The sequence below is a fragment of the Chionomys nivalis genome, chromosome 3, assembly GCF_950005125.1.
Source record: "Chionomys nivalis chromosome 3, mChiNiv1.1, whole genome shotgun sequence".
NCBI classification, from domain to species: domain Eukaryota; kingdom Metazoa; phylum Chordata; class Mammalia; order Rodentia; family Cricetidae; genus Chionomys; species Chionomys nivalis.
Window position 1 is genome coordinate 1566756 of NC_080088.1, and position 15002 is coordinate 1581757.

Genomic DNA, 15002 nt, shown 5'->3' on the forward strand with positions numbered 1-15002 from the left:
ATTGGGTGATCTTGGGGGAACTCAGGACAGGAACACAAAAGTGGGCAAAGAGTCCAGGAAGTGGGGGTTCTGTGGCTTTAGGGAGCCAGAGAGAACAGGCAGGTGAAAGATTATGGAAGATACTGATAACAACAGCATGCAGAAGCACTGCTGCATAATACCCCAGGGAGGGACTTGGGGAATCTGAATGGCACTGGTTTGGGCATGGAGCCTCTCAGTGTGGTGGATGGGAAGTGTTCTGTTTGTGTTAAAGGAGGAACTCCCTCCCAAAGAGAGGTAGAAGATATTAGTTCCCTGGGGCCCTGACACTGTGCACAAGTCAGATTATGTCAGTCTAGGCGCCAAGGGACAGAGCAGAGAGGACCCATCTGACCCCAGAAACATGACTGAACATGTCAGTGACAAGGAATACGAGAAAGAGTTTCCAGAACGCCAGGGCAAGGAGTCCTCACACCTCTGTTTTCACCAGCACTGTGAGGTCAGAGCACAGTTTGTGGCGTTGTACAAGGTGACATAAGCAATGTGCTTAGAGCAATGTCTGATGAGGACACTGGTCAGTGGAGTAGACACCATGAAGAGAGTAGTTCTAGGGGAGATGATAAATGAGTTGTCAAATGGACCATTCACTCTGAGAAGAAGCCAGGTTGCTATAGAAATGTTTGGGTAGCTACGGAGCTTGGAGCCAATTTCCCCTGTGGTTGCAACTGTTCCCCCAGTAATATGTAGGAAGGAGGTAATAGTGAAGGCTCCCACTGTCACCCGTCCCCGTTGTCAACATAGCCCCTTCAGCTTATACCCAAAGACTTGCACATATGCTCTGAGAGGCAGATATTCGATAGCTTAGTACTCACCCTGTACTGTCTAACATGGTGCTAAATGGGCATGGGAAGAAATAGTGCAGTAATGTTACCATAGCGATAATGACTGTGTGGCCAAAGTGGCTCACTAATCAGTTCACCCCCAGCACTTTTCCCAACATAGGGGAAATTTCCTGGGATTGGGAAGTGTTAGAATTATTCTTCTCTGAAAACACCCAGAATTAGAGAACTCGTCCAGTTTCCTTTGTAGAGACTGCTAATTAGGACTTTTCTCAATTCCGATAGGCTACATCCTTCAGTATTCCGAGGACAACAGCGAGCAGTGGGGTAGCTTTCCCATCAGCCCCAGTGAGCGTTCCTACCGCCTGGAAAACCTCAAGTGTGGGACGTGGTATAAGTTCACTCTTACTGCCCAAAATGGAGTGGGACCAGGCCGCATAAGCGAAATCATTGAAGCCAAAACTCTGGGAAAAGGTGAGATGCCTTCCTGCTGCCTGCCTGCCATTCCTCTATTTCTTCTCTCCTGGCATGAAGTGGGGGGGGGGGACATGAAAGACTCAGCGAATACTTATGAGTTGTTCTAGGTGTTTGGATTTCCTTATTCCTGAGATAAGACTGGCAGAGTGATGAGAGGGACCACAGAACCTTCTGGTGACCCAGCTCATTCTTTCACGTGCTACTCAAAGACGAATGCCCCATGAAAGGTCTCAGCAAGAGTGCTCAGGGTGGGCAGTCATGAAATGAGGCCCCTCTCCTCACAGCTTTTCAGCCCGGAAATGACTAGGCTAATAGGTTAACCCTTCAAAGTGAATTGGGATTTTATCTGAAATAAAGTAGAAAGTCAAAGAGATGAAGCCCAAGGAAGTAGCACCCAGAGATCAAGGGTGTAGCCGGAAATGGTAGAAAAGAAGGGGGGACATGAATCCCTCTCTGTGTAGCAAGGAGAAGAAAGATCTAATGAGTTCCTCTCCTACCAGGGGAGTAAACCCAGATGGCCGGAGAGGCGCAATATTTGGATTTAGCTCCTGAGACTTGAATTATAGGACAAGGATTCAGGGATGAGGAGTTGGTCTGTGCAGAATTAGACCTGCTCTGTCAGAGGCCTCGGAACAAAGCCTTTGGGTTGTAGAGGAGAGCTGTTGATCCCTCCCAAATCCCACTCTGCCTTCTCCCAAATCTCCACTCAGTATCTGATGAGAAGGGAAATTATTCAGCTCCACACACCGCAGCATGTGAACCCACTGGAGGATTACACATAAGAAAAATAGAACTGTTCTTCAGAGAACTCTACACTGTGTAAAAATAGCTTGTATCCATTCAGGCTCAGGTCCTTGTGGTTGGGAAAACTTGTTGGTTCCCAAGGTTTTGCTCTTGCTCTGAATGACTAATGATCTGGCCTTGGCCAGAGCTAGGCTTCTCAGAGACAGTAGCCGAGGGCGAGCACCTGAACGCGATGCCGTCACCCATTTACCCAAAGGTGACACTGCCTGTGTCCCCCCCACAGAACCCCAGTTCTCCAAGGAGCAAGAGCTCTTTGCCAGCATCAACACTACCCGGGTGAGGCTGAATCTAATTGGCTGGAATGACGGGGGCTGCCCCATCACCTCCTTCACTCTGGAGTACAGACCCTTCGGGACCACAGTCTGGACCACGGCTCAGAGGACCTCTCTCTCCAAGTCCTACATCCTGTACGACCTGCAAGAGGCCACATGGTACCAGCTGCAGATGCGGGTGTGCAACAGCGCCGGCTGTGCTGAGAAGCAAGCCAACTTCGCCACGCTGAACTACGACGGCAGTAAGCGCCAGGCTTCATGACCTTCTTGTCTGTGGCTCAGGGATGTGCACACATGTGCTGCTCACTCTCCTGTGAGACACTGTTGTTGTCACAGAGTGAGCAGTGCCCCCAGAGCCCGTTAGGGTTCAGGCCTCCGAGCCCCTCTCTGTGGGCTTCCTAGTCTATTGCACACAGATGGCCATCACTGTGTGTCTATTAACAAGGGACTGAGGACTCACGGGAACTCCCTTGGGAGTCTTAGTGAAGGAGCGGCTTCTCTCAGGGCTGAAGGATTCTGCCTCATGGTTCTGTTGGCTTTGCAAATGACTGTGAGCTAACACTGCTTTTGTTGTCTCCCACCCCTCCTCCACCCATCCCAATCCACACAACTTTTCTGTTTGCTCTCATTACACCCTTAAAATGCATGTGTACAACAGTTTTCCATGGCAAAGGAAGTTAGGTTAGTCTGAGCAGAAGCAGGGGCACTGAGAGGACTAGGGTGGTGAGTGGGTCACAGTGGGCCTGTGTACATACATACACATGTGTGTACATATATACATGTGTACGCACATCCTGAAAACTAGTGAGTCTCTTGACCTTCTGTTGCCCAAAACCAAATGATTTAAATTCTGGCCCTTTTTCTAGTATTAGGGGTCTCTTACTGAACACTGGATAGCACCCAGCTCATCGAAGCTGATACCGCTGCTCTAAGGGTTAGTTAGAAGGGCTCCTGGGAGGCCTTGCTTGCATCATGTCCATGATGATTCTGTAGTCTTCCAGTGACCCTCGCTGTGGAATAGCAACGGTACGTTCACCAGCGGTTATTCAGCAGGCTGTTTGGAGCTGTGGACCAGCTCCCCTCTGAGTCTTCTATCCTTTCCACTCCTCAGAATGGCCTGTGGTCCCGGTAGGTCCTGAGTTGTCCTTTCCTCTCTGGCACACGGTGCTAATCCGGCTTGTGTCTGCCTCCTGCCTACAGTCATTGCTTCTATGGTGCTTCTCAGATAGAACCAAACCCCTCTTGCTGCTGCAGGAAGGACTTCTGGTGTTGAAGCCCTACCAGGTGGTCTGCTGTGGCCCCAGACTCTGGCTTTGCACAGCTATCCTCCCCTTCAAAGTCCCAGGTCCCTCTTACCTTGTCCCTCTGTTCTCTATATATCTTTATTTAGAGAAGTCTCATCTCAAGGGTCATGCATAGGCAGAGCAACATTCACGTCTAAGGTTCTTCTCCCAGTGGGGCTTCATTCTCTGTTCTCACAAAACAAGGGGCCAAGATCAATGGCGTTTATCAAGAGCTTAGCATTGAAGACTTCACCCAAGCGCCCTGTAAGCACATACCCAGTTGAGTAGTTAGTAATCTTGTCACTTTGGACACCTACACTCTAGCCATGGCTATGCTCCCGTACGGGCAGAGGCCAGAGAGCTTGCTGAAATGCACACGTGAAGGGTTTGCTCACATCTGATGATGTCACCAGAAGTTCTGTCACAGTCTTCATACTTTAAATGTTCAGCTTCTGAGACAGCTGTGATGTTCTTACTTTACTCAAGATCACTTCAGAAAAGTGCATGTGAGCTGCATTATATTTTCTGAAATAAATTCATAGGGCAAAGAAATGAGAGTCCATATTCTTACATTGTCTTGAAGAAGACAGTAGAGACCGCTGAAATGACACCATGGCTGTGTACCTTTAGTATCTTTTGTTACTTGTGCCTGAAGGTACTGTTTTCATTTTAGGAAAAACAAAGGTCAGATCCCCAACTCCTCCACCTTTTTATCTGAGTCTCCTCTGTTTCCTTCGCCAAAACTTTCTGCATGTCCTTGTGGTGCCCTGTGCCCAGACCAGCCCACAGGTGCCTCTTCTGTGTCTCTCTTGGTATCTGGTTATTTGTAGGCTTAAGTCTGCTGCCAGAGATGCTGTGAAATTGGAAGAACTCTGCTGGGCTCCAGCAGAGATCAGAGAGAGCCAATGGTTGTGTTTTCACTGCTCCAATTACTAAATGCAAGATAAGATCATCTTTGCTCTTGGGGAAATGGCATTATTTCTGCATTATTTTTCCTAAAGCCCTGGCTTTCTGGTTTACATGGAAAAGGCAGTGAGAGTGGAATGCCTTATATAATAGAGAATGGCAAGAAGTGTGCACCATAAAAAAGCAGATGTCTGTTTAGATCTCTACACCCATGTTCAGCCTTGGGGCAGAAAGCATCTTAAGACAGCCCAGAGTTCACTTGATCTCTATTTTTTCTTTCAGTTCTAAATAATGTGAATTTTTGTCAAGCAGTATAGCAATGTCCTGCTAGCAATGCCCTTTTCAGCGACCCAGAAGGATCCACTATGAAAAGTTGCCCTTTGTTCTTCTACCCTAAACTGGGAATCTTAAAAGCAGCCATGAAACTAGGATTGAAATCAAATCAAAAGGTTAAAGGTATATCCTTCTTTAGGCTAGTGTTCCTTACATCCTCCTCTCACGAGATCTTCCATGTAGTTGATAAATCTATTGTTCAAACAGCCTTTAGCAAAAGCACTATGGGTGCGGCCAAGTGGGCACTGGATTTCAGGTGAATTAATGTGGCTTTGGTGAGCAGGAGTCCAGGTGTCGTACTGTCCGGCAGTGGCGTCCTAGAGTGCTGTGTAAATCGCAGTCCTTTCCAGATGAGCTAGCACAGAAAGTGAGTTAGGAGTCTAGACCAAGATGAGTGAGCTAGTCCAATCCACAGAGACTTGCGGGAACGTTCCCCTCATTTCTCATCACACGGACACCCCCGGATCACACCGCGCGGTTTTCTCTGTAACCCGTCATCCCTAAAAACTCCACCATGCCGTCGCCATTAATAGCCATCTAACATCGTGGCCCTGCTTTCAGGTACAATCCCTCCACTCATTAAGTCAGTTGTCCAGAGCGAAGAAGGGCTGACCACCAACGAAGGGCTCAAGATCCTAGTGACCATCTCCTGCATCCTGATCGGCGTGCTGCTGCTCTTCGTGTTGCTGCTAGTGGTGAGGCGGAGACGGCGGGAACAGAGGCTGAAGCGGCTGAGAGGTAGGTTCAGGCTCCCTAGAGAGAGGCCAGCCAGAGGCCACGCCCCAGGGCAAAGATGTGTCCTGTAGGCACCTGCTCTGCCAGCTACGTTCAGCTCGGTGCCTGATGTGGCCTCTGCGAGACTTTAGAGTCCTGGGGTAGGGGAGACAAAAGCATTCAATCACAGGCAATCAGAAATGGAGTGTAAGCAGCCCCTTTACAAGTCCCCTAAATCCTAGATATTGGCAGACATAGAAAATTAATTTCTCATGGGATTTTTCAAGCCCGCTCTGTTTGATTTTCAGTGGTTCTGGTAAAGCCACCAATTACGGCTGTAGCAAGAAAAGAAAAAAGGAGCTTTGAGATTTGCTCTGGAAATGAAAATGATGTTGCCTGGAAGCAGAGATAGGGATTCGTGGTGCAGGGAGCGTGTAGTGAGGCAGAGAACACACCCTTTCCTGGATTAGAGTTCACCTGCAAGGGAGACGCAGCAGAAGGACACAGGCTAGGGAGCCATGGTAAACAGATTCCATTTCTGGGTGGTTCCTGGACAACAGCCCTTGCTTTGCAGTGTGAACTCTGGGAAGGGATCATTCTGTATCCCCTGCTTATCAGGTCTTGGACCAAGCCATTGATCTAGGGCACCCATGGGGTACTTAAGTTTCCGTTATCAAGACAGTGTGGATGGGTGTCACATCTCTGTAGCCTTCAGAGTTACATTCAAGGGGTAAGCCTTGAAACTACCCTTCAAGCATATCCATGGTGCCCCCCAGACCTCAGTTCCATACTTGATCTCGTCTGTAAGTGCTTAATTTGACCGTGATCCCATAAGCTTAGCTGGGCATGATGCTGTGTGGTCCATTTCCCTCTTCAGAGATCTCCTGACATGTGTCCCTCACACCTGTTACTATCAATTTCTTCTCACTCTGCCAACTTGAAATCCCTTTTTGCCCTTCTGCACATTATAACTCTTTCCATTAAATATCTCAGGGCCCAGAAATTCAGATGAGTCAACTTTCTCATCAAAATTTTCTTCCTGAATCAATTGCACTTGGATTTTGTATATAACCTAAGCACTTTGATAGATGCTTCACATAGATCAAGATAACATGCCCCCTAGACTCTAAGTACTACTGAGATATGCCCTCCTCAGCATCTAGCAGGTCGCACGTGCCCCAACAGGGTTTCAGGCAAATCCTAAAGCGTGAAGGAGGTAGGGATGAGAAGATAGTAGAAAGGTAAGAATCTATTGCAAAGATAGAATAATACGCAATGTGTTGAGAAACTTAGTAGAAAAAGGGTCATGTTGCATTGCACTTAGAATATTTGTCACTAAAGTATCAAATGATCAAATGGACATTTTAAGAAACCCTTTCAGCATAAATCACCATGGCCTGGGCTTTGGGGACATTGTCTTTGAGGTATCTATCCTGTGCCAGTTCTCTTTTCATGTAGACAGCAATGTCAGACTAGTTCCATTTAGAAAGCCTGAACTAGTTCCATGAATTGCCTGAGACTCTTCATATGAGCCACGAAAGTGTCCTATTGATGACCTGGGCTGACTCATATGGATGTGGTAGCAGATGGATGAACTAGCTATGCAGGGCTTCTCAGGGCTGTAGCATCTGCCAAACCCCTTCCCTCACTTATTTCCCATTTCCTCTTCCTCGGATACTGTTTTATTTTCATAACTGGACTTATAACGTCAGCACTTAATGCTGTTTTTTCCTTGCCAAGAACATTTCCAACAAAATTTGTTGCCAGCAGGTCAGACTGATGGAGACCCACCATGTTTCAAATTTTCCTCCTTACCAGTCCCCTGACCTTTAGTTGTTGATTTGCAGAGAATATTCTGGGAGTAACATTTTTTTGCTAGCATCTCTACATCTAGACTCTTGTGTTTTGCGATAAGTTCACCACCTCTGAGAGCACAGGCTCTCAGTCCCTGAAGTGGTTTTGTTTTCTTTATGTAGGAGATAAGGAAGAGCCAGTAGGGAGGTTTCTACAGGGAGGTAGCAAGAGAGGCAGGCTGTATTCCCATGAGATGATAAGAAGCAAAGAATTCAAGGGAAGTAGCTTGTTTCAGCAACAGAGTACCAACACTCTTGCATTAAGTGCCCCATAAAAACTTCTAGAACAAAGAGTCTGGCAGGATAGGGGTAATAATGCAAAGAATGTGGTACCCGGTTTAGACCCCACCACTTCCTAATGCCAGACTTAAAGGGCAAGTTGAGATGGCTTTAATTTAGCAATCCACTGTTGGTTATCTACCATGGGTCACATGTAAATAAAAAAAACAGCATTTTCCTGTTCCCCAATTACTTTTGATCACAAGAATTTGACAAGGTCCTGGCAATCAAGAGATCCCCAAGACCCTCTAACAGTAGACAGTGATCCTCTAGGAGTGTAGAAGTAGGGGACACACTCATTTCTATGTAATCCTGAGATATGCTGCCTTAAAAGAACAGAGTAAGTGATGGGCCCACAGAAAACCATGGAGAAGAGGAGAATCATGGAAAGCCAGGCCAGTCCCCAGAGAAATCTACAAGCTCCCTACCCTCTTGAAATGTCCATTAACTGCATAAATCGCTTCCAGCTCAGATGCAGTCACGGAGTTTGAAGTCATGAGTGTCTATTTAGCAATGGTGCTCAATTAAAGGCTGGCCCACGTACAACAGATCCTGAGCTACATTCCAACCAGTCCCTATAGGTTAATAGGTTCCATGGATAAAACTGTCTCCTGCCACGCTTTTTTGTCCAAAATAAGGCCAGCCTTTCTAGGAACACATTGATGTTGCGTGAACATTCACTTAACAGGATCAAAACTGGGGCAAGCCCATCTGACTTAGGAGAAATAAGAGCACCTCGTGGATGCACTTGAGGTTATTTGGGGCCACGTTCAGATTGTTCCCCTTCTTTAGTGGCATTGTCCAAAGTTAGACATAACTGAAATGCTTGTGTGGATGGCGCATCGTGCTGTGCAGAGGATCAACCTAGTTAGGGGAGGACAAGGTAATCTTCTTCTATGCAAAAATAAAATGAAAGGAAGTGGGACTCAGGCAGCGCAGCCAACCTATATTCTCCCTTCCTGAGGACTTACTAAATTTAGAGCACAGCGACCTTCTAAATTGTCTCCAAGTACTAGATTTTTTTTTTAATCTATATCCTTATTCAGGACTTCAGAAGCTGTGTCTTCCTTTTAATGATGCCCTGGTTTCCCCCAACTCCTAGATCCTTTGAACTGCAAGGTTAGAGAGTGAGTCACTAGCTGGACCCAGAATCCCAGCAGCTCCAACCTAATAAAAATTTGATTTTGGGTCTAGTACTCCCCTCTGATATTAGTAAAATTTCTGCTATTGGGGGGGGTTGAGGGCCCCAAATCCTGTGTTGGTGCCACTTAGCAGGGGTCAGATGGCATTTCCAAACCAGAATTCTACCTCAAGTAAGATAAACATAGCGATCAGTTGGCATGGCTGTCTGGCAGCAATTTGACTACTTCTCTAGAAAAGTACCATCTCCCCTTAGGACAGAAAGTAGTCACTATGTCAAACATGCTCCAAAATGAATGAAGATTTCCAAACTGACCAATGCCAGGCAGCCATTCCAATGAGAATCTGGGCTCTTGGTTTTCAAGGTGCAGACTTCAGGGGGTCTGTGAGGAGCTGTTTCCATTTTCTTAATCCTACTGACTAGTTTCTCCTGTAAGCAATCAAAAGCTTTCCCCATTTCTAAAACCAAAAAGAACTTGAACTCTCCTAAGCTCAGGCAGGCTTAGATCACACTGGCACTTAAACTTGAGAAGAAAGGAAAAAAGCAAACTCCCTACCCCAGGGAAAGGGGAAAATGCAAAAAAGGGTGACCTTGGGGGGTTCATTGCCAAGCCAACAAAACATGGTATCGGTACTGAGGGTTGTTTAGTTAGGTATCCACCTCATGAGCATGGGCATCTCAGTTTGGTCCTCAGATGCTACTAAGGTATTTGGTGGTATGCACTTGGCAATCCCAGCATTAGAAGGTAGAAACAGGCAGATTCCTGGGGCCCAGCGAACAGACAAACAGTCTTCTGGTCAAATTCCAGGTCACCTGATAAAGGTGGACAGACTGATGTTGCTTGAGATGTAATGGCCAAGAGTTTCTTCTGGTCTCCACACACACATGCACACATATATAACATGAGCTACCACCACGTGCGTGCACACGCACACACACATGTGCACACACATGTGCACACACACATGCACACGCACATATGCATGCACACTCGTGGGCGCACACACACAAAAGCATGCACACACATGCACACATGGACACACACACAAATCAGGATCCTTTATCTGAAATCTTTCATTCTTTCATTTTCCTCCCCTTTCCTCTTTCATCCTCTCTTTCTCGAGCAATCCTTTCCTTCTCCTTCTCTCCCTTTCTCCACAGTTTTCAGAGCAGAACCAAGAAGATGAGAGTTTCTGTGTGAGGGTAGAGAACAAGCAGGCATTGAGATGAGATGGAGGTGAACCAGGAGCAGCTGGTGAGCTGGACACCACAACAGGCGGTCAAGAGCAGGCACCGTGGATGTCAGGCTGTCCCTGGAACCTTGCCTGGCTTGCCAGGGTGCTCTGGCCTGACCTTATTTGCTCTTGCGATTTTCTCAGGTCACGAGCACGTAAGACTGTCTTTGGGGACATTTATCTCTCCTCAACTTTAAAATCTTCCACACGAGCATGCCAGTCATTAGAAGAGAAGTTCTGGCTGGGATCTTGTAAAAATCCAAATGCAGGTTTACAGCCCTTGCAAAAAATAGCTACTTTATGATATCCTTTTTTCAGTCGTACCAAGACTGGGGCTGATAGTAGGGAACTTTCAAATAGGAACTTTTGATGAGTGGAGCAGCAAACTGAGATCCTCTGTCCATAGATGGTTTCCTCTCTGCTTTGAGGTGTACTTCACAATAGAGGTTAGTCCAAGCACGCTCCGCTTTCCTCAAGAGCTTCAGACAAGCAAACAGACCTGAGGCTCTCTCTCTCTCCCTCCCCCTCCCTCCCTCTCTCCCTCCCCCTCCCTCCCTCCCTCCCTCCCTCCCTCTCTCCCTCCCTCCCTCCCTCCCTCTCTCCCTCTCTTCTCTCAAAGAAACATAACAAACATACAGGTGTTTAAAATATGAAGCTGTTCAGACTTTTAAGAAAGCCTTGCAGGGCTGCAGGAAGGGGGCTGGCTGGACCACTCCATGACATTATGCAAATCTAGTAGTGTGCTCCTCACACATAGCAGAACCAAGGTGAGAACAGTATCCTCAAAGGGTGCATAGACACTGAACAAGGCCAAACTGTGATGCTCCTGAGACCCCTGGGGTGTGTCTCCCAGACCTGACAGACCTGTGCACTTCTAGAGTCCTCTCTGGACACCTGGGAGACTCGATGGGATATTGGCATATTGGCATTGCCAATGTCCATGTTGTGGACTTGAAAACTAGAGGCCAGAATGGAACTTTCATGAGTGAAAAGGTCCAAGACAACATTATGACAAAGAAAAGAAGAGAGTTCAGATCACTGTTCCAATCCCTGTCCTCCCAAAAAACTTGGCATGTGGAACTAAGAGATAGGCTGTCTCAATAAGTTCAGTAAAATTTTAATGACTAGCAATGACTCATGGAGTCAGAAGTAAGCATGCTACCAAAACCCCTTGGTTAATCCATTTTAACTTGATTACCTTGTCCTGTCATATGGTCCCTAATTTTATCAATACATTGATATATAACTTGTGCCTAGCATATCTGCCACACTTCTTGAGTGTTTTCACCACTGACCACTTGGAAGCCAGGCAGTATCATGGCCTCTTGCCCACTGGCAGACCCTCATAGTCCTCTACCTCCTGCACACATGAAACTCTTCTCCACAAGGAGATGAGCAGTGACAGCCCAGTCATCATGAGCATCTCTGTCATTATTTTCCAGTCTCCCCTGTATTGTTCAGGAGCTGAAAAACAGCTTCAGAAACCCCTTCCTTACACACAGTCTCTATTACTGGACTAACCTGGTAGACTTTTTCTATCATTCCCTACACAACAGATTAGTAGAGGAGTCAAGAAAGGTGTGTAGAAGTAGCTAAGGACTTCAGGAGCCATTTCACCCAGTCTTTATCTCTGATCTGAAATATGAACATGTGAAAACGTAGAAATCTATACACAGGGCTGCTTTGACTGTGTTTGGGCAGGAAGAGCAGGGCTCTGGGTGATGTTCCCACAGAACAGATGGCAGGTGGAAGGAAAACCTCCCAACATCTGTTCTGCTGTGCAGCAGGAGGAGTGCTGTTTGAGCCGGAACGTCAGGACCAGTAATTATAAAAAGAAGGAAAGAGAGGGAGAGAGAGAGGGAGGGAGGGAGGGAGGGAGGGAGGAAGGAAGGAAGGAAGGAAGGAAGGAAGGAAGGAAGGAAGGAAGGAAGGAAGGAAGGGTGGACAGGCTGACCAAAGGAGATGAGAAGAGAAAGACAGACAGAGACAGCTTTAAATGACTAACCATTACTAGAGCCCTGATTAGCCGGCTGTTTTCCCCCAAACCTACAAGTAGTCAATGTTGCTGGGAGCTAGTTGGTTTTTCAGTGTTGAAATAAAACAATCACACATGTCTCAAAAGACAATGAGCAAAACGTAGACACCAGTTAATGCTGTGGTGTCTCACTGAAGATTCCCCACGACTACCACAGGAAAGATTAGGAATCAGATCACAGGGTTCAAGTTCTGAGAGATCCCAAGGGAGACCATTTTAAGTTTCTAAGCAAAATCTTTCCACCGTGACCCACAAATTTTTGTGGAGAGTCTTTGGATCACCAAAGGTGAATGAGAGATGCTAGGTGATGGGTAGTATCTACCCATCTAAGAATTAATCAGTTCAGAGCCTTTTATTTTGAAGTGAGCTAACTTAAGCCAATGGTTTCTGAGCCATCAAGAAATGGAATAGGAGCCATCAGAGATCTGGGAGAGACCCACTCTCTGTTTTGACAAGGCTGACCAATAAGGAAGGAAGTCAGTTGTGGTAAGCCCTGTGGAGGACTGGGCAGACTGTGGTATGTAGCTCATACAGACGGGCAGGAAGACTAAGACAGAGAGTGAAGAGTCCAGAGAGCATGGAGTTTGAAAGGCTGCAGTCAAGAAAGTGACATTTAATCAGCAGAACTGCAAAGTCTTCTCTAGGAGTTGTAGAAAATCATTTGCAGCTCCTGTAAGGGATATGGCACTCTCAAGAGTGTGTGGGAAGATATATATATATATATAATTTATATACGTACAAAACCATCAGTGTCTGCGCTCAGGCTGGTTGAATAAAGGACATTCTGAGATCATAAGCCTTTCATAAAAAGAGAGCCCAAAGTAGGGAATTACCTAGAAATTAGGCCCTATGAGAAGTACTTGAGGATTCTAGAGAATTTAAACTCAAGAAGAGAACACTCAGCCCAAGCATGAGAACAGCAGTACTATTTGGATGGCCTCAGAGGCCCATCACTGTAGATAGAAAGTGTTTCAAGAACTTCAGTACCAGTGAGGGAAACTGTATCCCTGGAAAGTCAAATGAGATGGTACCCACCTGTGTTCCCAGCTCAGGGGAGGCTGAGACCAGATCAGGAGTGTGAACCAAGACTGGGCTATATAGCAAAACCCTGTCTGAAAACAGCAATAAAAGAGGATCCCAAAGAAGTCTGAGGACTAGGCTATACCCAGGAGGCGAAGAGGAAGAGGGAGAGAATATGGGTATTTGAACAGGTGCCCACAAGCAAGATTGGAGAGTGTTCAGCTCCAGGCTCAGAGTATAGCCACAGTGCCAATTGCCACTGGTACCCGGAGGGGACAGAGAGCCAACCTAGAGCTGAGGGCCTTGGAGAAGTCCAGTCATATTACAGCAAGTTCAGGGAAGAGAGGGGAGGAGGAGGAGTGGGAGGAGGGGAGAGAGAGAGTGTGTGCCAAAGGCATAGCAGGAATCAAGAGCAGACAGGACACCTAGAGCACCACAGGAGCTCCCGCTGAGCAACTCAGTGCTGCAGATCCCTACTGCATGGAGTTGCTTTTGAGTGTCAATCATAGGTGTGGCCCTGGGAGGCATAGTGTAAGTCAGCTGTTCTTCCGGTTCTCCCTTATGACAAAAATAGACTAGACACTGATTCTGGGGTTGCTCCAGTTAGTAACTGAGCTGAGAAGAAGAAACAAAACACAAGGTCCTATGGGGAGATGTTGGGGGAGCACTGAATTTTGGGTATCCTGGAATGCCAGGGGGCACTTGGTGTACAACAACAGGGGACAGTCACCTCGGTGACCCATCACCCCAGCTCTGGACCCCCTAAAGGTAGCGCACATTCTAATAGCCGCCTGAGACCCATGGGAAGGGATTTTAAATTTCATTAGGTAGCTAATTTGAAAGCCTCTGTCACCGTTAAGATCCTATATTCCACAATTATTATGATGTACTGACTTGATCCAGATTCTCTTCTTTCCCTAAATCAAAGTACAACTGAGATGTGCCACTGGGCTTTACCCTCTCTCTATAGGAGCATGAGCAATGCCCCAACCCTTGTTTTGCCCAGATCTCTCCCTAACTTGACTCCTAACCTGCCTCCAAATAGCCCCACCCAGCACCTCTAGCGCCACCTCTAGGTGAGGTCTCCTCTGCTGTCCACCCAAAGCTAGGTTCCATGTCCTACTAGACTCCTGGTCCTATCCCCCACTGAGGATCCCCATTCTAGCCTTTGTCCTGGGCTCTGTGCAGTCTGTCTGTCCTGTCCATACTACCACTGTCAGGGCTCTGACTTTTGGTGGGTGCTTTTCAATATCACCTTGTAATGTCATTCCCACTCCTGGGCCACTTGCTTCCTTAATCCAAGCCTTACAGGTTCTCACTTGCCCCCCCCCCGCCCCGTAAGAAGCTGGTTGGTGGGAGAACACAGTATCTAACTTCCTATCCAACCCTCCTGAGTAAGAGGCATGATGAACACCAGTGTACAGCCCTCTCCTCCCCGGCTACCCCCTCTGCCATCTCCAGCCTTATCTTAGCCAAACAGCAGCTTTCAGACCATGCTAGTCACCTCCATAATGTTGGGGCCACCCCCATCCATCACCAAGCCAGTGACCTCTCTATCCAGTGAAAGAGACACATCCTTTCCTGAACAAGTTCATTGTCCCCGTGCTGTGAGTTCTCCATTGACCATTCAAGTCTACCCCTCAGTTGAGGTTCCTGGCCCCTTCCAAGCAGAGGTCAGTCTCTTTCTCCCCAGATTGGCTCAGTCTGATGCACTAGTATCCTTGGATCCCTTAGCCCAATGGGGCCAGGTGTCTGCTCCTTGGTGTCCCTGGGGGTCTACCACTCTTCACTCTACTCCAGGTACAAAGCACCATTAGGACGGCAGAGAAACT

At 47.2% G+C, this 15002-nt stretch overlaps 1 protein-coding gene across 1 annotated transcript in view; it reads left to right on the forward strand.

Annotated features, from left to right (window-relative positions):
- Dscam (DS cell adhesion molecule) overlaps positions 1 to 15002 on the forward strand; it is a 544090-nt gene that overhangs the window by 489532 nt on the left and 39556 nt on the right. The window contains exons 26-28 of the mRNA XM_057763777.1: positions 1104 to 1292; positions 2323 to 2613; positions 5455 to 5631. Of these exons, the coding sequence (XP_057619760.1) occupies positions 1104 to 1292; positions 2323 to 2613; positions 5455 to 5631 (657 nt within the window). The remainder of the gene's footprint in view (positions 1 to 1103; positions 1293 to 2322; positions 2614 to 5454; positions 5632 to 15002) is intronic.